Raw genomic sequence first — 22,531 nt, 5'->3', positions numbered from 1 at the left:
CGGACCTCGGGGGCGGGGCTTGCGCGGAGGCCCCACCCCGCCGTCCCCATTGGCTGACGCTGCCCGGGGCCGTGGTCAGCGCGCACCAGTCCGAGACCCCGCAGCTCCGCCCCAACACTGATCCATGCGGAGGAGAAGCACCCGTGGGTGAGGAGCGAGCTTCTGTGCCCGGGAAGCCTCCTCGCGGGCCATGGGGGGACAGGTGAGGTTGCCGCCCGGAGAGCCCTGCCGAGAAGGTGAGTGTCTGCCCAGAGCCGGAGGATCTGGCGTTCGGGTGGCGATGAGAACGGGCGGGCGGTCCCGGGTACTTGTGGAGACCAGAAAGGGATACGCCGACTCTTCACGCGCTCATTCATGCATTTATTCATTCAGTCTTTCCGCCAGTCAGCCGGTCAACAAGTATTTATCGGTGCCTACAATATGCCAGACTCTGTGGGGATGCCTGAGTCGAACAAGACATACGTGGCTCCCACCCTGGTCCGGAAGACAGATCCATGTAAATTACGGAGAGCTGAGTGTCGTGACTGGGTAATCAGGGTGCTGTAGGAAGACTCTCAAGTCTCATCTGAAAAAGACGCTTCCACTGACTCGGACTCACTTCCAGAGTCCGTGGTCGACGTCACCCAGTGGGCAGAGGGCGTGCCCGCGGACCGGACGGGAGTCCAGCCTTGCGTCCAGCGCTGGCTTGGCGAGGGTCAAACACGGTGCGGGGTCAGACGCCCTGGACCACCCCCCGGCCCCCACCCCGGGGGAGGACTCTGGACAAACCTGGGCTGCCCACCTCTCTCCTCTTCCTTTGTGATGAAAACGCCTCCAACCCCAGTAGCCTCGTGTCTGACTCGCTGTGAAGTCACTTCTTGGCTGCTTAAGGCGACAGCAGGACGGAGGAAGAGACCGGGAAGTGGGCGCACTCATTTGTAGGTCTCTCACTGCTTTCTCGTCTGGGGTTTCAGCCGCCACCTGCGTCCTGTAAAATCTTAGGGCGCCGCCCCTTGCCCTGTGCCAGGTGTTTACAACACTCGCAGGCTTTCTACAGTCTCGATACCAAAGGCGCGCGTTGAGTCCGGATAAAAGTAGGGGCACGGCTGCGGCGGCGGGGAGTGGGCGCGGGCGGACAGTGTGTATCATCTGAAATGACAGTTTTCAGTTTTTACAGAGTCCAGAGAAAAGCAGATTGCTATTTTACCCGGTAAGGATGTAAAGAGGGAGGGGGCAGTGAGAGGCGTGGCAAGAACTCTATCTTTCCAAAATTGCTGGCAACTTCCCCGGGTTTTCTCTTCTCTTGGCTCTCCCAGCTTATTCCTTGATGCGGAGAGTTGTTGTTGTTTTAAGGGGGGAAAAGGCAGTGAACCAGTCAAAACTGTGCCGCCAAGAGAAAGAAGGGACACAAAGAAAGAGAAAAATGCCTGAACATTCACAAACTATTCAGAAGTTGAGGTTTTGGAAGTGGTTACTAAGGCAGCTGGATATAGAATTATTTCCTAGATAGTCAGTCATTCTTTGTCTAAAGAATTCCTAAACCAGTAAGACAGTTACTAACACGTCCACCCTTGTTTACCCAAGCATCTGTAAGTAAGGAGGATGTGTGAATTACATCCGCTTGTTTGAATTTAGGAATGATTTTCCTGCTTTGCTCATGCATTTAGTTCCAACAAGAAATATTCAAGCTCCATGCTTAATACCTGGGGTTAATTAACTGTGGTAATTAATTAGGTGGGATGCTAGTGGGAAAGACTTGAGAGAAATCAGAATCCTTCTTATCAGTAGTGGGAAGAGATTAGGCTTTGGCACCAGACAGTCTTCTCAGCTATGACGGCCTCCTTAAGTCTTTCTTCATCTATAAACTGGGAATAATTCCTACAGTTTAGAGTTTGAGGAATAGATGCTGATGGGATTACACATGAAGCACACACTTCAGAGCCCGACATGGAGTAAAGGCTCCATTTTTCATTTGTTCATTTATTCAAATGACAAGAGTCCCATGTGCCAGACGTTGGCCTAAGTTCTATTTATTATTTATTTATTATTATTTTTTTTATTTTTGGCTGTGTTGGGTTTTCGTTTCTGTGTGAGGGCCATTCTTCATCGCAGTGCGCGGGCCTCTCACTATCGCGGCCTCTCCTGTTGCGGAGCAGAGGCTCCAGACGCTCAGGCTCAGCAGTTGTGGCTCACGGGCCCAGCTACTCCGCGGCATGTGGGATCGTCCCAGACCAGGGCTCGAACCCGTGTCCCCTGCACTGGCCGGCAGATTCTCAACCACTGCGCCACCAGGGAAGCCCTGGCCTAAGTTCTAGAATAGAGGGATTTGCAAGACAATCTGGTCCTAGACAGTCTGGGTCTAGAGGCCCAGATAATTGGTTTTCATAATTAGCAATCCAACCAAGCACAAAATTATTTGAGCCTTTGTTTTTTTCTGTAGGTGTCCATCCCCATTCTCTGGCCTCTTGGATGCAGTGGTACACATTAGTGATTCTGAGATTTTACTCTTTAAAAAAAAAAAAATCCATATCATAAACATTTCTCAAAATTCCACCAAATGAACATAACTTTTATCAGCAGGACAAGCTGCATTTTCTATGTAAAATATAGCTTCTTTTATGTTACACTAAAAAAGATTTTCTCCAGATTTTTACAAGATTAAAAGCAGAAGTTGTTTTTTCAGCCTTCTGTAGATTTCCTAAGTGCTTTAAGGTATTAAAAATTCTTCACTAAAGGTTGTTCAGAAAGCAATATGTTATTACTTTCAGCAGTTTATGTAGGAAATCTGATGGTCAACAGTCCTCATAGAGTATTTGACCTCCAAACACACTGATGGTGGGACAATCTCGTTTGGAGATACAAATTTTTAACTTTTTAAAAAATCAACAGTATCTGCTCAAATTTATTTGGGTTACTTGAAATAAGGTGCTTCTTGCCCAGCCCTATCAGAGTTCATATGTAGATATATCTGCTAGATATATCTGCTTGATTTCCAAATTTACTCAAACTTATTTCTCATTCTTATCTGCTCCAAATTTGCTCTAAATTATTTCTCATTCCTATTCTACTCCCTTTATTCCTGTTTTTCTGTTCGTTTTCTCACTAAAATTGTCAGTTTCCATGAGAACAGAGACCTGTTTACCTGTCTTGTTGATCACTGTCTCACCAGTTCTTAGAACAAGACCCTGGCACGCAGGAAGTGCTCAATAAGAATTTGTTAAGTGTTGCATGAATGTATACCTAACATGGTGCCTCGCATGCTAGGTGTTCAACAACTAATTTGTTGGGTGAATAAATAAAATTGATATATGGATATACAATGTTGTTACAAAGCCATAATTAAGCTGTAAGAGGAAGTCTGTTTGGTTGGCAGTATTAAATTGTACGACGGAAAGTGAGAAATTCCTTTAGATTGGAAAGGCAGAGAAGGCCTTTCTAAGGAAGTGAGAGCTCAGTGAAGAGAAGGAGTTAGCCATGCCAGCCACTACTAGCACTAAGTAACAAGTAAAGGCTACTTAAAAGCTTTAAGGTGAGAAGGAATTTAGCCTGTGAAAGGAAAAGGGGAAAAATTTAGGGAATGAGTTTACAGAGAACGCTGGAGGCCAGGATTCTGTAGGCCCTTGTAGACTGTGGTGGGGATTTTGGATTTTTTCTGAATGAAAAGGGAAGCCATTACAGAATTTTGCAAGGAGAAATGACTAGATTGGACCTACTTATCTAAAAGCTCATTTCACCTGAGCTTGTCCCCTGGCTACTCTTTGACCTCATCTCATACCATCTCCCTTCTCTCACCAGCCAGCCTGGCTGGTGCAGTTCCTCCCACCCCCTCAAGCAAATTCCCAAGTCTGGGTGTTTGCATTTACCCTTAGCAGAGAGGTTTTTCCATTCAATGCTGTTTAAAAAAAAAAATACACCTTTATGCTGCTTTTACTGCTTTCCATGGCACTCAACATATTCTGTAGTTATTAGTTCACTTGTTTATTTCCCCCCATTAGAATGAATGTAATAGAGCAGGAATTTTATTTTACTCACTGTTGTAACCCCAGCTTCTGGAAAATGCCTGACAGATAATAGATACCCAATAAATATATATTGAATCAAAGAGTGAAAAGATGACCAGTGCTTTTTCAGAGAACGAGAGAGAGAGAAAGAGTAATGCAATGTAATGTAAAAGCATGTAAAGCTTTTTTAAAGTCCAGGATTAGGAATTTAGACTTTGTTATAACTGCCATGAAAAATCATGGGGAATTAAGCAGGGGAGTGATGTAATCTGATTCACACTGGCTGATATTTGGAGAACAAATTGTAGGAGACATGAGAGACTTCATTCACTCTTTCCTTTGCTAATATAAATAGGCAGGTGTATCAGTCACCTATTGCTGTATAACACACAACCCAAAACCCAAAGGCTGAAAGCAACAATCATATATTCTTGCTTATGTGTCTGTAGGCCAGCTGATGGTTGACTAATCTAGACTGGGTACACCTGGGTGTCTCTGCATCAGGCTACATACCCACCTGGGTTTGGCTCCTTAATGTGGGATGAGCTTAGGTCTGCTCCATATGTTTTCATTCTGGGATCAAGCTGAAGGGGCAGCAGCTGCTCAAGGAAGCTCTATTCCTGAAAAGTACAGAGGTGCAAGAGAGTAAAGCCAACCATAATACAAGGTGGTAGACCCAACCACATAACTACATTTGAACCCTCTCCTTATATCACCTCTGCTGATGTCCCATTGGCCACCAATTCACTCCCAGCTGACATCAAGGGAAGAATACTCTGTCCTCCTCGGGAGGGGTAAGGAAGTGACTAATTGCTGAATAATAATCCAAACTAACCCAGTAGAATGGATGGTGAGACAGTGATTTTCTCAAATTGGAAATATCTTGCAGTGATTAAAAATGTAGTTTTATGCAGTCACTGATTTCTCAGAAACCAAGATACCCTATTCCATGTAATAATTGGACAATATATATTATTATTCTCTATAGACAAATAGGACTTGAAAAAATTAAAGCATTTCATCTTTATATAAACAATAATAAATTTTAACTGACTTTATTTGTACTTTATGTTTTTACTTTTCTGAAATAGAAAGAATAGTAGCCTGGGAATTGCGTTACCTGGCCCTGTTTGGGCAGTTACATGACTTTGGCAAGTCACTTAATATCTCGGCATCAGTTTCTTTAAAATGTCTTCCAGCTACAGGTGCCTATGAATTTAGAGCTGGTCCATCAGCAATATTTATGAGTTACCAGGATTATAAGTAAATTACTCTGGGAACCAAGATAGCTTATGATCAAACCACAAAATTAAGGAAGGGGTCTTTAGAATCATCAAGTCAAACTCCTTCATTTTAGAGATGAAGAAACTGAAACCAAGAGTGATGACTCAGCTTGCACAAGATTAGAGATAATTTGTAATGGAGCTAAAGGTGGGAAAAGGCATGTAATCCTATAGAAAATTTAACTTTGTTTTAAAATTTTTAAGTTGTGTGTGTCTGTAAGGAAACATTCACACCTGTACATAGAAGATACATATTAAGTTGCATCATGTGAAACTGCTACTTATGTAGGGTCAAAAATTGTCAAATATCATCAATTTCATTTGGTTTAACATAATTGAGAACATTAGCAGCACTGTTTGTAAAAGCAAAAACACTGTAAATTATCCAATGTCCACCAACTATAAAATAGAAAAGTTAATGGTGAGATAGTCATACAGTGGAATGCTATAGAACTGTGGGGAAAAAACCAAACCTTACAGCCAGAACATCAAGATTGATAAATCTCAAAAACAAACAAGTCACCAAAGAATACATACTATATGATTACATTTTTAAAAGGTGCAAAAAGAGGCAAACGAAACACTTTATTATTTAAGTATATAATTTTATAGGGGAAATCATTTTTTTAAAGAAAAGGAATATTAGACAGAAAATCAGGATAGTTGAAACCACACGGCTTGCGGAATCTTAGTTCCACCGTCAGTGAAAGCGCTGAGCCCTAACCACTGGACCGCAAGGGAATTCCCAAGTTGTTATTTCTTAAATTGGGTGGTTGATACATTGGTGTGTATTGAATTATTTTTTTCTTTATAACTGACATATATTTCCTAAATCTTAATTATTCAATATTTAGAACAATATATAATAACATCAAAGAAGTTACAACATCATGCTGTTTGCTGACAGGAGTGTAAATTGGTACAGACACTTGAGAGGGCTACTGACAGTGTCTATTAAAATGAAAAATAAAGGGGAATTCCCTGGTGGTCTAGTGGTTAGGACTCCGAGCTTTCAGTGACGAGGGCTCTGGTTCAATCCCTGGTCGGGGAACTAAGATCCCACAACCCCGGGCAATGCGGCCAAAAATAATAATAATAATAAAATAAAATAAAATGAAAAATGAGTAATGTAATAAATTTTCTGTGTTGAATAAGGTTTGGATTAAACTCTGGAGAATTACTTTGCTTACTATAATCATAAGAAGCCACCTCTGATTTTGAGATATCTCTAATTCCTCTGAAACCTTCCAAAGTCCCTGCCCACACATTCTGCTTCACCCATCTCTCCCCTCCTGCCCAGCACCACTCCACCCCCACCAACCCGCCAGTCACTCCCTCCTTCAGTCATACCTGCTGTGGGCTCCCTCCTTAATATGCTCCCCAAACATAAAACAATTTAAGTTCTAAGGTCAGTAACTAGACAAGATTTTTATTACTTTTTCCTGCCATAAAACTTGCAGCATTGGGACTTCCCTGGTGATGCAGTGGTTAAGAATCCGCCTGCCAATGCAGGGGACACAGGTTCGATCCCTGGTCCAGGAAGATCCCACATGCCGCGGAGCAACTAAGCCCGTGCACCACAACTACTGAGCCTGAGCTCTAGAGCCCGCGAGCCACAACTACTGAGGCTGAGCACCACAACTACTGAAGTCCGTGCGCCTAGAGCCCGTGCTCCACAACGAGAGAAGCCACCGCAGTGAGAAGCCCGTGCACCGCAATTAAGAGTAGCCCCCGCTCGCCGCAACTAGAGAAGGCCTGTGCGCAGCAACAAAGACCCAACGCAGCCAAAAAAAAATAATTAAAAAATTTTAAAGTTAAAAAAATTTTTAAGTTTTAAAAATTTTTAAGCTTTTTAAAAGTTAAAAAAAAACCTTGCAACACTAATGCCCGCTTACAATGAGAACTTACAAAAGGCAACAAAAATTATTTGCACTCTCTTATCACCTTCTGCCTCCACACCCCCTAAAATGTTGGAAACATTTTGCTGTGTCAACAGCTCAGAAAGAATGTTGTTTGACTAGAATGAGGTCCACCCACACTGTCTCCAGAGATAAAGTTTTGGAATGGTTATGTTAACTACATAGTAAGTGACATTAATGCAGCCGTGGAATTTACTGGACAGTCAAGTCAGATGTTTTCCCAAGAATTCATGTAATCGAAATTCTTACTACCAAAAATTACTTTGCACTCTTAGGGGTTGGATGAGATGAACAGTGCCTGGGACAGATTGCTAGAGGCTAGCTTATGTGAAAATTTGCAGCAATTCTTACTAAAACAACCAGGCTGAACAATTCCTCAGTTACCATAGAATATCCCTGAAGTAATATAATTCTCTTCGGAATATTTAGAAGTTTTGTCCCAGAATTTATCCTGTATCACAGGATCAAAGTTGGTTCATTTTCAAATTAGAGATAAATGAAATAATAATCACGAAAAGATTGAATTCAATTATTTTACCTTTTGCTAGACCTGAACTTTACGGTTGTTTCTCAACTGTGTATGTGGTAAAATTCACGTAACTTCATAATGCTTTGCCCAGGAGGCATAGATCCTGTTTTTAAAGTTTTGTTTCTAAGACATCATTTAGTTGTTCATGTGTCCTCTTAAGATTTTTGAGATGTAAAACTGATTTTCTTTTTTCACTTAATTCTAAAATTGTAGTTGATTAATTTTTCTTTGCCCATTTTTGTTTAAGGTAAGTCATGCTAGGGAAATATGCCTTTTAAATGGAAAAAAAAAGTTGAGAAGATGGTCAGAAAACCTAGTCACGGTGTCACCTTGTTTGCAGCTTTTTGAGTGGAGAATAGATCATAAAAAGTTTCTTAGATAGTGTAAAATGTTTTCATTCTGTGTTTTAGTATTTAGCCTCAAAAAAAAAAAAAAAAGAAAGGCACTTTATAATAATGGGTCTGGTTCAGTGGATTTACATGCTTATTTGAATCCTATTCAGGAAAAAAAAAAAAAAAAACTCCTGATATTTAGTTCACTTGTCTATTAGATTCTATTTTTTTTAAGGAGGAAGTGAGTTAGTAGACCTGCAAAATTATTCTTTTTAGGAAAGGGGTCCAGAAAACTAAAACCGCTTTTAAACATGTTTTCTGAAATGCACAATTCGTACCCCACCAAGTGGGATAGCTCAGTTTACTGTAACATGGTGATTTCTAGACCCACAGGGTTGCTCTGCCCTTTCCCACCTTCAGTCGCCACATATGCTGCTGCTTTCCCGGAGACACACTGATGGCGTGAAGGAGAGACGTGGACGTTGTAGGGCTGTGATGAACCGCTGAGCCCAAGCCGGGTCTGAACAGCTCCATGCTGCTCCAGCAGGCTGCTGCTGGCTGGAGCAGAGAACCAAGTACTGCTAGATCTTCCATTTTCTGAGAGGAATCCAGACTTTCATGTGAAGTCTCGCATGTTTGCGTGATAACAACTCAACAACTTTGCAAACATTTTGAAGAACCTGTGTGAGCCCAGCGGAACCTGTCTGCGAGCCCGTAGACCACGTGCTGGAGACCGCCCATCGGGCAGTAAAAAAACAATGTGTCAGTACTGCCCACTCAAGTTTCTCTTTCTTGGAGAAAGAAAGTAAAGATTAGTGTGTCTCCCTTTCGTCCGTTGACATTTCCCTCTTTCCCTTTTCCAGGCTACGTGCTGTCTCTGATCTGTCCGAATGCCTCCCAGGCTTGGTGTGAGATCATACGTGTGTCACAGCTGTTGGCTTCTCCTGTCCTCTACAGGGACCTGAATTCCAGCATAACCAACTGGAGCATTTCTGAAAATGCAGAGAACAAATACAGTCTTTATGTAGGCCTGGTACTGGCAATAAGTTCCAGTATTTTTATTGGCTCCAGTTTCATCTTGAAAAAAAAGGGCCTCTTACAACTGGCCAACAAGGGCGTTACTAGAGCTGGTAAGAAATGGATGCAACTAACGAATTCAAGTTTCTAACTGCAGAAATCATCCTACTGTAAGACCACGGTGCTACAGGAATAACATTTCACTGTCTCTGTCTTGGCCCCTATACCTGTTCTTAGCAACTGTTCTCAGCAGTTTCCAGGATTGAGCCAGTTGTGTCTCCTTTAGGGTGAGACTAAAACGCAAGAGGTTTGGAGTGTGGGATGAGCTCTTCTTTCATAGCCTTAGTCTGAGATTCCAGGATTTAGTCAGATCAGGCGACTCCCCTGATTAAAACACATCAGTGGCTTTTCTTTGCACTCAGAGTAAAATCCAAACAAACATCCTCGCACAGCCTCTGACCTCACCTGCTGCCTAAAATGGCCTGTGCTACCTCTCCAGCTTCATCTTCAGCCTCCTTCACTATCGTGTGCTTGTCTCTGGCTCCTGGAATGTACCGAGTCCTCTCCCACCTCGAGGTCTTTTCCTTTGTCTGCAGCTCTCTTCTGCCTGACTGTCATTTGGCTGACTCATCCTTCACACTTCAGCTAAACTATCACCCCTGCAGAAAGGCCTTCCTCGACCATCCTCTCTGGGGAGGTTTCGCTCACCTCTACCCCTGCTATTCTCTATCACTGCACTAAGGGTTTCCTTCATTGTACTTGGAATAATTTGTCATTGTACATTAATTGTTTATTTACTTGTTGTCAACAGGCTTACTTGTTTATTGATAGTAGATTCACAGAGCAGGAACGTACCCTAGCATAAGGGTATAAGTATTGTCAAATCAGTAAACGGATTACGGTAGAGTTAGGTTACTATTTGTAGTGACATTTCAGAAGCTGTGTAGCTCTGCTTGGCTATCCTTCATTAACCATGAATTTTCTATTCATTCTTATCAAGAATAATGTCATAAAAGAGCTAAATATCTAAGGTTCATAGGGGAAAATAAACGGCTATGAACTGTGCAAACAAGTTTATAAAAGAGTACTATTGAGGGACATTGATAAAACAGTTTGGCATTAACGAAGATAGACAAAATAATAAAAGATAATTGAAAACTTATATAAGTACATACAGCAATTTAATATACAATTTTTAAAAGTGGCATTTCAATCCACTGGAGAAAGGATTAATTATTCAATCAAAAGTACTGAGACAACTGGCAAAAACTAAAGGAGAAAAATGTGAGAGCTTTACTTTATACCATTTGGTAAAATAGATTCCTCATAGTTTAGAGTTAAATTTAAAATGAAATAATTTTTTTAAAAACCTAAAATAAAGTCTTCCTAAGCATAAAGATAAAGGAAGAAACAGTTCTATATAAAGGAAGAGATTATCTGGATTGACCTAAAAAAAAAAAAAAATCCTACATGAAACCACCTTTAACTGAAACTAAAAAGGAAATGACATGTGGGGAAATTTTTCAAATTATATGACAAAGGGTAGTGAAGTCACAATATACAAAGAGTGACTATAGTCGATAAGAAAAAGATAGGTACCTAACAGAAAAAAGGCAAAACACATAAACAAGGAAATCACAGAATAAGAATTGTAAGTGGCCAATAAACATACCTAAGTAAATGTTACTTCACTAGTACCCAAAGATATACCAACTATATAACATTGAACTCCTGGGTTTTACCTACTATTTTAACAATATTTGGTTTTTCTTTAAAAAATAATGCCCTATGTTGGTAAGGGAATTTGGGAAATAAATAGCCCTCTCAAACTTTGGTGGAAGCAATATAAATGGGTACAAACTTTCCTGAGAGCAATTTGGGAAAGCTTAAAAATTTTAATATCTTAAAATCTAATAATTCTACCTCTAAGAATTTATCTTAAGAAGTGAACAAAGCTACAGTATTATAATCAAAACAGTGTTGTATTGGCACAAAAACAGACATATAGATCAATGGAACAGAATAGAGAATCCAGAAGTAAACCCACACACCTACGGTCAATTAATCTACAACAGAGGAAGCAAGAATATACAATAGAGAAAAGACAGTTTCTTCAACAAGTGGTGTTGGGAAAGCTGGACAGCTACACGTAAATCAATGAAATTAGAATATTTCCTCACACCATATACAAAAATAAACTCAAAATGGTTGAAAGACCTAAATATAAGATGTGACACCATAAAACTCCTAGAAGAGAACATAGGCAAAACATGCTTGGACATAAATTATAGCAATATTTTTAGATCAGTCTCCCAAGGCAAAAGAAATAAAAGCAAAAATAAACAAACAGGACCTAATCAAACTGAAAGCTTTTGCACAGCAAAGGAAACCACCAAAAAACTAAAAAGACAACCTATGTAATGGGAGAAAATATTTGCAAACGATGTAACCAATGAGAGGTTAATATCCAAAATATACAAATAGCTAGTACAACTCAGTATCAAAAAAACAAACAACCCAATCAAAAAATGGACAGAAGATCTAAATAGACATTTCTTAAAAGAAGACATACAGATGGCCAACAGGCACATGAAAAGATGCTAAGCATTGCTAATTATTAGAGAAATGCAAAGCAAAACTACAATGAGGTATCATCTCACACTGGTCAGAATGGCTATCATCAAAAAAGTCTACAAATAATAAATGCTGGAGAGGGTGTGGAGAAAAGGGAACCCTCCTCCACTGCTGGTGGGAATGTAAATTGGTACAGCCACTGTGGAAAACAGTATGGAGTTTCCTTAAATAAAAATAGAGCTACTATATGATCCAGCAATCCCACTCCTGGGCATATTTTCAAAAAAGACGAAAACTCTAATTTGAAAAGATACATGCACCCCAATGTTCAAAGCAGCGCTATTTACAATAGCCAAGACATGGACACAACCCAAGTGCCCATCAACAGATGATTGGCTTAAAAAGATGGAGTATATAAATACAATGGAATATTACTCAGCCATAAAAATAAATGAAATCTTGCCATTTACAGCAACATGGATGGACCTAGAGAATATTATACTAAGTGAAGTAAGTCAGACAAAGACAAATATATGAAATCACTTAGATGTGGAATCTACAAAATAATACAAATGAATATATATACAAAAGAGAAACAGACTCACAGACACAGAAAACAAACACACATATATATACATACATACATATATATATATATATATGGTCTCATACAGGTTAAATTAATAATAATAATATATAATAGACCAGATTTTAGGCTATTCAATCATTAAGGGCTGAGAAAGTATTTGTGATATTAAGTTTTTTAAAAACAGCATATGAAATCATATTTTAATTTTCCAATTTGGTTATTTGCAAATTTTGTAAGGAGAAAATCATAAATAAACATGGTTAACTGCTTTGCAACATAATCCTCACAGCTAATATATCCTTTTTAGTTTAACTATAAACAAAATCAGATAGGTCAAGTTCACAGCATTAAGTATATTAAAACTGGTGAGAAAATTGCAGTTTCTAAAACAATCATAACAATGACTTAAGCTCACAAATTACAGAGCGGGAAGATAACTCTCTGAATATCTTAGAAAAGGTTTTTGTCCTTTTCAGTAGACTAGACAAATTCAATTTCATGGTGCCAAGGTAGAGAATAAGTAGAATCCAGCTGGCTATTCTCTCATTGACTATCCAAAATCTCAAAAGCTCTTATGTCAACCATCTTCATCCCTTTAAGGTCCTCCTTAGGTACCAATCTAATTTATGATTTATGGTTTTCTGTCTTTAATTTTTTAACTGTGGCTGAAACAAAGTATTTAGGGCCTATAATACTCTATGTCCACACCTGAATGGCATAAATATGGTGTGGACAAAGAATATAACCTGCCATATCAGTAAACAAAGGGTGTTGCCAACATCAAGCCATCAGCCACCAGCAGACAGTGCACCCTGAGGGCGTTCAGGATGGAGAAAACAGGATACTGGCCCTAGAGAGTTAAGATGCATTTCAAAGGAATGATTTCAATGAGCCCAGACTCTTGCATCTTCCCATACAAAGAAAAGTGCTAAATTCATTTTCTTTAATTAATGGTAATCTTTTGATGTTCCAACTACCTGTTTTGTTTGTTTGTTGTTTTTGCAAAAACTCCTATATATCCTGGCTCCTCCCTTACTTATTCAGGGCAGTCGCTCAGAGCTGTCTGAGAGGCTGCCTCCTGGGCTTAAGTCCTCAGCAAGTCCACCGAATAAAGCATAATTCTCAACTTTCAGGTTGTGCATTTCTTTTCAGTAGACAGTAGTAAACCTGATGACTAAATAAAATTTTCCTGCAAATGAAAAAACTGACTTTGTGTAGAAGTCAAAGGCGATATAAAGAAAGCTTAAGAAGATTTCTAAATGGAAGATTTACTGGAAATGACCAAGTAAATAAGCTAAAGATGAGATATACTTACTAGGCCTTAAGCCTTGTGTTTTCCAACCATACTCCGGTACCTTTTGTAGAAGTTAATTCCTCAAACCCTCTTCCTCCACTTTAGAACTTAATTTCTATTTGTATCATTTTCCTAGGACAAGGTGGATATTCTTACCTCAAGGAATGGCTCTGGTGGGCAGGATTACTCTCAAGTAAGTCCTTAATGCCAAGAATAGTGTTTGCTTGTAAAATGATAAAGTACATGCAGTTGTTCAAATTGATTAATTTATCTAAGTGGTACGGATGGCATTTAAGTCTAGAAATTTTTGTGTGGGCATAATGTCTTACATATAAAATAAATCACATGTATTTAGAATTAATTTTTACTCTTTCCTCCCCCCACCTCCACATTCTCAGTACTGTTTTGGAATGCAAGTAAAAAAGTTATTGTCTGAAATCGTATATTTTATCACAAACTTCTCCTTCTCTTGTATTTTATTCCCCATAACAATTGAGGAAAATGCTTCCCTCCCACATTTTCCCAGCTCCTAATTCAATATGTGACTGTTCTCGCTGCGTAGAGTAGGTACACTTTCCTGGCCAGGACCAAAATACGGATAAATGAAAGTCCCCTTGGACTGCTTAGCTCTGAACAAATGGAGAGAAGATGAAGGGTGCCAGCACTCTCCTTCCTCCCACACTCGCCCTGAGGATTAAATGAGACTCTGTATGAGGTGAAAGCACTTTCTAAACGCTAATGTGATGTCCAGTAAGAAGGCAGTGTATCGCCCTCAGGCACTTTTGCAGATTTATAACTCCCTACTAACTCCTCTGAACTTTCTCAAATCCCAAGCCTAAAGCTTCCAGGGAAAGGACCTCATAAATTGTAGTTTCACACTACTTCCAGCCATCTCTGTAGCCAAAAAGCCTTAAAACTTCCATTGATTTTCCTGTACTAAGTAAGACATTTCAGTATTTTTGAGATCTTGTTACAAGAAAGAATTGGATAGCTTTTCTCTAATAAATGGTGGTATCTAAAAGGCTTGTTACCTGAAAACTGGGTTCATCTCTTGATGGGTGTCAAAAGACACAACCAAGTCAGAGATTGGGAGAAGGAAGGATTTATTACTTGCAGCAAGTAAGGGGAACACTGGGGATCTTTCCCAAAGCAGTGTCTTCCCAAACAGCAAAATTAGGAAAGTTTTAAGCTAAAAGTACATGCATATTCATGAAGGGGCTTGAGCAGAGGTGAATTCAGCATAGAATTGGGGCAGAGGTTGACAAAATCCAAGCATTAATTGATGGAAGTCACGAGGGTCAGAAAAGGTCAACATCGGGACTTCCCTGGTGGCGCAGTGGTTAAGAATCCGCTGGCCAATGCAGGGGACATGGGTTCGAGCCCTGGTCCAGGAAGATCCCACATGCCACGGAGCAACTAAGCTCGTGCACCACAACTACTGAACCTGCACTCTAGAGCCCGCAAGCCACAACTACTGAAGCCCACGTGCCCTAGAGCCCACACACCGCAACTACTGAGCCCACGTGCTGCGACTACTGAAGCCTGCGCACCTAGAGCCCGTGCTCCGCAACAAGAGAAGCCACCAAGAAGCCCGTGCACCGCAACGAAGAGTAGCACCCGCTCGCCGCAATTAGAGAAAGCCTGCGCACAGCAACGAAGACCCAACACAGCCAAAAATAAATTTTTAAAAATTTAAAAATAATAATAATTATAATACCTTAAAAAAAACCAACTTCTAAATAATAAGTGTTATATATGCTGGGGAAGCACCATGGTTCTATCAAGAAAAAAAGAAAAAGAAAAGGTCAACATCATCGTCCCTTGGGTTCAAGTTGATCTGGTGGTTGAGGGGAGTTAAATTCTGCAAAATAGCTCAAGGAAGTACTTCAGGCTAATCTTTACCACTGAAACAGAACTGGGAGTCTTTACAACTGATTTATCATCTTTGCTGTTACTTCTCTTGACTGATAACAGTTTGTTCTTTTGTTCCCTTAAGATCATTAATTACTGAGACCTGTTCGAGGGCAAACATTGTGGCCAGGCTTAGATCAAAAAAAGGCTTAGTCCTAAAATGGCTTCTCATGTCAAAAAGCTATATCTGGTTCTTTTCCTCCAGGGACCCCATACCCTATCTGCTTACAGGATGGTGAATAAAAATAATTTAAATGTGTATAACTTTTTCAGCTTTTAAGGTGTTTTCACATCTGTTTTCTTACTTCGAGTAAATGTTGTCAGGGACTGTGCTGGGAAGATTCCAAATAAATATTTGGATGATTCTTTCTCCTTTTCTCTCTCTCTCTGTCTCTTGTATCTCTCCACCCTCTACCCACACAATAGAATGAAAGTTGAAGGAGAATATTATATGGCTATGTTTGTAATTTTAGTCTCACCATGCACAAAGTTTCTGCCAGTATTGAAGAGTGAAAAGCACAAGTCTTCAACATCAGAGATTTTATCTAGTGACAAACATACAGTACTTTAATTATGAAATCAGTATTTTCCTGGAAAGCTGTCTATAATGATAAAAATATAAATAATGAAGTATTCAAGAAAACATGTCGACGAAAAAAATTAATCAGTCGATCTAAGAAAAAAATGGAAAATTTCATTCGCACCAAACTGAGGATTATAACCCGGGAACAGACTGTCAGAAACAGAACTGCTCCGCCTGTTAGAGATCAAAGCACAGTTATAAGTTCTTGAGACAGGGGGCATTAAATACCATCTAATGGACAGTTTACACAATCCAGAGCTGCACTTACAAAGAGAATAGTGGGCCCTTATGAGATTAAGAAGGAAGGTTATCTCCTAAGGAGGTCTGGTTAATGCAGACACACAATGCACACTAAAGGGGAGGGAGGAGGCCCAAATGGGCCAAAAAAAAAAAAAATTATGTTTAAATTTTTCTCATCTTGCCATAAAATATGAATTTTATTTCATTACTTACTATTCTGAGAAAACTACCACTGTTGCTCTTAAGAGAGCAGTCTCCTACCGTTCTGTACGTTTCTGTTTGTTTTATGATATTTTAAAGCTGATTACTCCTGTGGATTTGGCTGGGGCTGGGGTCGGGCTTGGGGGGTGGAGTGGAAAGCAGCCAGAGGGAAAAAGAAAATGGTTGCTGGTGTCTTCTATCTGTTCCTGGAGCTCTCTCTACAATGTGTCTGCTTGGCACAGTTTACAGCGTAAAATACTACATTCTGTAGGCAAGCATTCAGTTGTGACCCATGAGAATAATTTGGCCCCAATTCAAGGGCCCAACTCTTAGAAGGATTTTCCCTCACTCTAGAAGTTAATTGCATCACACTATCTTATGGAAGCCTGGAGTTCCTCAGATAAGAAAAGGATTCCAGGAGCATATTGTTAGGACTTGCAAAGAGCTGCTTGGATATCCCTGAGCTACTGAGGTACTGTTACTTACTTGTAGATCATCTGCAATCCAGAGGTGCCTGACTACACAGGCCTGTGGTAGGCATCTCTGCCTATCCCCTGCCTAGACTGTACATCTCTAGAAAGCATTCTAATTTTAAAAGCTGCTTTATTGTTAATTTGCATAGCAGTAGGTATTCTTGAGCAAACAATCATTCTTACTTTCTTACTCCAAAGCTACCTCTTCTAGATTTCATCAGAGTGACCAAATGTGTTTCTGGTTCTAAAGAAACTAAAAACTTTATTGAAGGTCATTTAAAATAGATATTCCTCTGTCACCACTTTTTGCATTAATTGAGTTTGTATCACCAGGTAATTACAGTTTATCCTTTTAATACCAAACCTTCCCTAAAAGAAGTTAAATTATTCCTTTTCACTAGATATATGAGTGTCTTTGGGATAAAAGACTACTGCTTTGCATGCGTCAGTTGTTTTTCTCATAGGATAAATAAGCCTATCTTTTATATTAATACTGCTGCTTGCTTTCCAGTGGGAGCAGGCGAGGCTGCGAATTTTGCAGCTTATGCTTTTGCACCTGCCACCTTGGTCACCCCACTGGGCGCTCTGAGTGTTCTCATAAGGTACGTGAGCAATAAGGAACTTGGCTTCTGAGGGATTTTAGTACCATGATAAACTTAACCCACAAGAAACAGATTACTAAGCATACCTCAAAACAGAATTTTGAAAATCACAAAAATAATGTGAGAAGACTATACAATAAATAGCAGGAGAAATAGGAAATAGATGGTCTTCCCGCAAAACACAAAGTAATTGTGTGTTTTATTTGTGACGATTCAGTGGAGCCAAGCAGATTTTATTTCCCTCTCACCTGAACAAATTGCCACAGCCCTTTTAATGCTTTCTGTTGTCATAGTGGTTAATGACCGTAGTTGTCAGAGGACTTTAAAAAGCATGGTGTTCGGGTTAAATTTCAACTTTCACTAAAACTCGTGCATTGTCTGCTGGATACTTCTGTTTGGAGATATCTTAGTTTCTTTTAGTACTGGAAACAGGAATCATTTTCCTGTTAATAAAAATTGGATCTAATATCTCTGAGTTGGTCTTTATTATGATTCCAAATGAATGTGTTCCATGAGCCCATGAACTCTTTTTATTTTGTAACTAAGCAACTGTTTTATTTGTTGTCTTTTTCTTTTCCTTTTATCTCCATTCATTACCAACCTCTAGAAGAAAGCTTATGACTAAGCCTACCCACTTCTTTTCACCTTCTTTGTAGGATTGTTGTGAGAAGTGAGTGAGTCCATACAGAAAGCACTAGAACACTGGCTACTAGTGAATGATAGATATCGGTAGTAGCACTTTTTGCTGAGGCTGCAGTCCTCATCAGTGGCCACATGAGGGTGACTCTCAGAAAGCACCTGGTAGTTGACCATAGTCTTGGGTGCAAATGGATACTGATAATGCCCTGGTGGGAGTGCCAGGGCATCAGGAGAAGGGGCCACAGTGGGCCTACTGGTTGAGCAGCAGGATGGCATAATCTGTGTCCATGGTGGTGCCAATCTAGAACTTCCTGACGCCATGGCAACAAGGGAGTGGGAGCAGTGAATAGGTGAAAGTATCAGAGGAATAGCAGCTGGTAAGGAAATATTTTAATATTTGACAACCCATATGGTTGTACTTGTGTGTACCAGGTAAATATTTGCCCTGAGCAGAGTAATTCTTCTTTAGGTAGATATCTTTCTTTGAAGCTTTCATGAGCACCCATGTTCTAAATGTGTCATGCCAGTAAGATGTGAAAGTTCTTCCATTTTGTTTGGCTTTACAGGAGAAAGTGGAGAAATTCAAAATGAATTGAGTGGGACCTCTTAGAAGGTCATGGGAAGATTACAGGTGTATAGAATGCCTATTATAACTTTTTAACTATAAAAGCAATTAAGCAGACTCGATTAATTACTTGTATTTTTCTAGATACAAATTTAGTAATATATAACGAACTTCACACACAGAAAGGAAGGAAGGGAGGGAGGGAGGGAGGGAAGCCAGCCAACCAGGGTTTTCAGTGTCACATAGCATATTCCAGTCAGTTGATTGGGATACAGACTGGTGTGCACCACAGTGCGACGTCTGAGCTGCCATGGAATCCAAAGGTAACTGAACAAGAGTGATTTTTTTTTTCTTCTTCCAACAGTGCACTGTTGTCTTCCTATTTTTTAAATGAGCACTTGAACATTCATGGGAAAATAGGCTGCATATTAAGTATATTGGGGTCAACTGTGATGGTTATCCATGCCCCACAAGAAGAGGAAGTCGCTTCTCTGCATGAAATGGAAATGAAATTGAGAGACCCAGGTCTGTGATTCAACCAAAAGAAACGCTTACTCAAATTCTGCTCCACTTTCTCTTCTCATCAAATGAATTGGTAATAATATTGTAATAGGCTTCCTAGAAGCCTAGTTGTGGGTTGAGATACAGTACGGTCTGACCGAGTAATACAAGTCTTCTGAAAAGGTGACACAACTTATTTTTGTGTCCATGCTTCCCCTCCACAGAATGAAAGGAAGAGATGGGGATAGAAAAGGGAAAAGACTTATACTCCAACCCAAACTTTCACATCTTTCTCCCTCTGAAAATATAAAGTCAATCAGACAATACCTGCTGTACCTCATAGTGTTGTCTGTGAGGTTCAAATGATATGTCTGTGAAAGTCCATTGTGAAATATTGAAAGCCATGCAGTAAAATGTTGTTGTTGTTCCTGTTTTTTTATTTAATCTCACGTCTCTTTCTAAAACACCTAGGCTCCTAAACTCATGACTAACAAGATTTCACAAAGATTTGATCCTATTAGCATTTTCTGAAATCTAATTCTTTTCTCCTCCTAACAGGATTTATCTCCTTTGCTGTGATCATAACTGTGATCTCCTTGGTGCTGATTTTGATTGTAGCTCCCAAGAAAGGACAGACCAATATATTGGTCTACATTTCAATCTGTTCATTGATTGGAGCATTTTCAGTTTCTTCTGTCAAGGGCCTGGGAATTGCCATTAAGGAACTACTGGAATGGAAGCCCATTTATAAGCATCCCCTGGTCTTTGTTTTGCTGGCTGTACTCGTGCTTTCAGTGACAACACAGATTAACTATCTCAACAAGGCACTGGACACCTTTAATACATCTCTTGTGACTCCCATTTATTATGTGTTCTTCACGTCCATGGTAGTAACTTGCTCCGCCATCTTATTCCAAGAATGGTATGGCATGAATGCTGGAGATATCATCGGGACTTTGAGTGGGTTCTTCACCATTATCAATGGCATCTTCCTTCTACATGCTTTTAAAAACACTGACATTACCTGGAGTGATCTGACATCCACTACTCAGAAAGAAGTCCTCTCTCTGAATGGCAATGAAGACAAATACGTCTTACTAGAGAATGTAGAATGTTCAGCCCCAGGATTTGATGATGACATTACCTTGTTTAGCAGGACTGATGATCAAAGTCCCTAGAAACCCTGAACTTTAACCGCTAAGAGACACTTGGAGAGGAGAAGGAATACCTGATTCTTGGAACAACTATTAGGAAAGCTAGCATTTTTAAAGTTCTAACTATTAATTTAGACATGAGGCCAAATAAAAATGCCTTTATTTTTGGCCATCAAACTTGAAAATCAAAGTTTTGATCCTCCTCCAGAAGGCTTCTGCTGTTTTTCATTTCTGCAAACTTGAAATATTCCCTAAGCATGAAAGAAGTCAAAGAGTTAGATAACTCTCAGAATAATCTCTTTCTTCTGGTCACAATATGTTTGGCTCTGCCAGGTGGCTCTTCATTTCTTTGGCTGCTATTCTTAGTCTCTCAGTAATTCATAGGTAAACACAACTGTGTGCTGATAAGCAGAATATCAGTCACCATTCTCTAATGAGTCATAGTTTCAAATTATTAAAACTGAGAAGCGAGATCACTGATGCCTCCCACCTTCTACAACTTCCTTCCTTCTAAACTAGGTAGCTAAAGGGTAGAGTGTTTAAGAAAAAAATAGACATGCTGGAAATCTGCTGCTTGGTGGGCTAGAATGTGTAAGACACACATGCCCATGAAGGGCTTATAAATTGCAACTTATTGAGGAGTTTGAGGAGAATAGGAAGGCGAGTTAACTTCTTAGAAAACTCAGGGAATACTACAGGAAAATACCTTTTCATATTAAAGCCTACATAAAATTTTCCTATCTCACTCCAGGTGCATGGCAGGAGTAACATTTTTGGTGGTCTCTACCATTTATGGATAGATTAATCCATTAATCTTTTCTCATTGATTTAATGGAAAAGAAATTAGCTATCTTATTTCTAGACTAACTTATTTCTCTCAAAAAAAATCCTAACCAAAAAATTATGACATTAAAAACAAACAAAAACTCTTCAGGTTGACTGGATTATTCTCTTCTAATGTCAAATGTTATTAGTTTTGTTTGTTTGTAATCTACCTCAAGTCTATTCTGGGTAATAATAGTAGATTCTTTTCTTCAGAATGCTATTAAAGTGACTTCAGCATTTCCCCAGTTCGGTTGAACTGTGATTGATTCTCACAGTGATGACCTGAGATGATTGCAAAGCCCTAAAGTACTGGCACAGTCTCTTCGGCATAGTTTAGTGTTGAGTGCAATTCAGTGCATTCTAAACTTTTGAAAATTGATAATCCGTGGAAGATTCATGGGTTGATACCTCAGGTCAAATATATGTTTACTGTGTTGATTGTTGTTTCACCTTAGTTGTATATCAGATATATAAGCTATGAACACAAGTTTGTAGAAAAAGTATTCTCTCAAAAAGTAGTGGCTGAAAGTTGTAGAAATTCTTTTAAGTTTCTCTTTTTCTGTTGAAAACTCTGTTGATTTCTCCAGGACACCTTCTTGGTGAGGAAATTAATAGCATCCAACCTGAGGTTGGGGTAGTCCTCCACTCGACTGTATCTTAGTGTCAGATATTTCTTCAATGTCACCTGTCACAAAGCTTTGCCCTTGGTATATTGTGCCCAGGTTAAAGGTTCTTGGAACACAAGAACCCATGTGTACCCTGGGTTGGAAAATGAACTGGTGTTGACACATACGCCCAGGAGAAAATCTGAGAAAGATCTAATGAGCTGAAATATGTTGAGAAACAATGAAACATTTGAAAAACTCTAAAAATCTCTGGTGGGCATATGCATTGAAAAACTAAAATGTTGCAAATCCGAAACCCAGAGTACTTTTTCCCAAATAGGAAGATGTTGTCTAAGGAGGAATAAAATGCTGGATCCCTGTATTGAGACTAACTGTGTTAGTCTTAACTGGTAGTCTCATATGTATATATTTTAATATGTATACTTTATCTCACATAGATACCTTAAGATTTATTATGTGAATATCTGTACACATGTCATTAAGGATCACAAAGCTATCCTCACACAGCCAAATGGAAAGCTTTTCCTAATTCTATAAACATAATAGTTTCATTTTATTTTACAACTTACAATTTTATTCTTAGGTCAATGGTTAATGATTTTATTTTTAGTTCAGATTTCAGAATGTTCATAAAACCCTCTAGATTTGGCAACATGCAATTAAATTAACATTTTTGTTTTAAGAGTACGAAATC

General features: G+C 39.5%; 1 protein-coding gene across 1 annotated transcript; it reads left to right on the top strand.

The window, feature by feature from the left end:
- Nucleotides 1-126: 126 nt before the first annotated feature.
- NIPAL1 (NIPA like domain containing 1) lies at nt 127-20,723 on the top strand. Its single transcript, XM_068542225.1, has 6 exons — nt 127-236; nt 8,907-9,173; nt 13,654-13,710; nt 17,437-17,527; nt 19,096-19,256; nt 19,791-20,723. The coding sequence occupies exons 1-6, from the start codon at nt 191-193 to the stop codon at nt 20,408-20,410; spliced, it is 1,242 nt and encodes a 413-aa protein (XP_068398326.1). The 5' UTR covers nt 127-190; the 3' UTR covers nt 20,411-20,723.
- Nucleotides 20,724-22,531: the final 1,808 nt, after the last annotated feature.

The sequence above is a fragment of the Eschrichtius robustus genome, chromosome 4 (genome assembly GCF_028021215.1).
Source record: "Eschrichtius robustus isolate mEscRob2 chromosome 4, mEscRob2.pri, whole genome shotgun sequence".
NCBI lineage: Eukaryota > Metazoa > Chordata > Mammalia > Artiodactyla > Eschrichtiidae > Eschrichtius > Eschrichtius robustus.
This window is presented reverse-complemented; position numbering and strand designations above follow the sequence as displayed.

Coding starts and splice junctions, on each gene's coding strand:
- NIPAL1 (XM_068542225.1), top strand. CDS start 191: ATGGGGGGACAGGTGAGGTTGCCGCCCGGAGAGCCCTGCCGAGAAG. Junction 237..8,906: donor CGGAGAGCCCTGCCGAGAAG/GTGAGTGTCTGC, acceptor TCCCTTTTCCAG/GCTACGTGCTGTCTCTGATC. Junction 17,528..19,095: donor GCTCTGAGTGTTCTCATAAG/GTACGTGAGCAA, acceptor TTCTTCCAACAG/TGCACTGTTGTCTTCCTATT.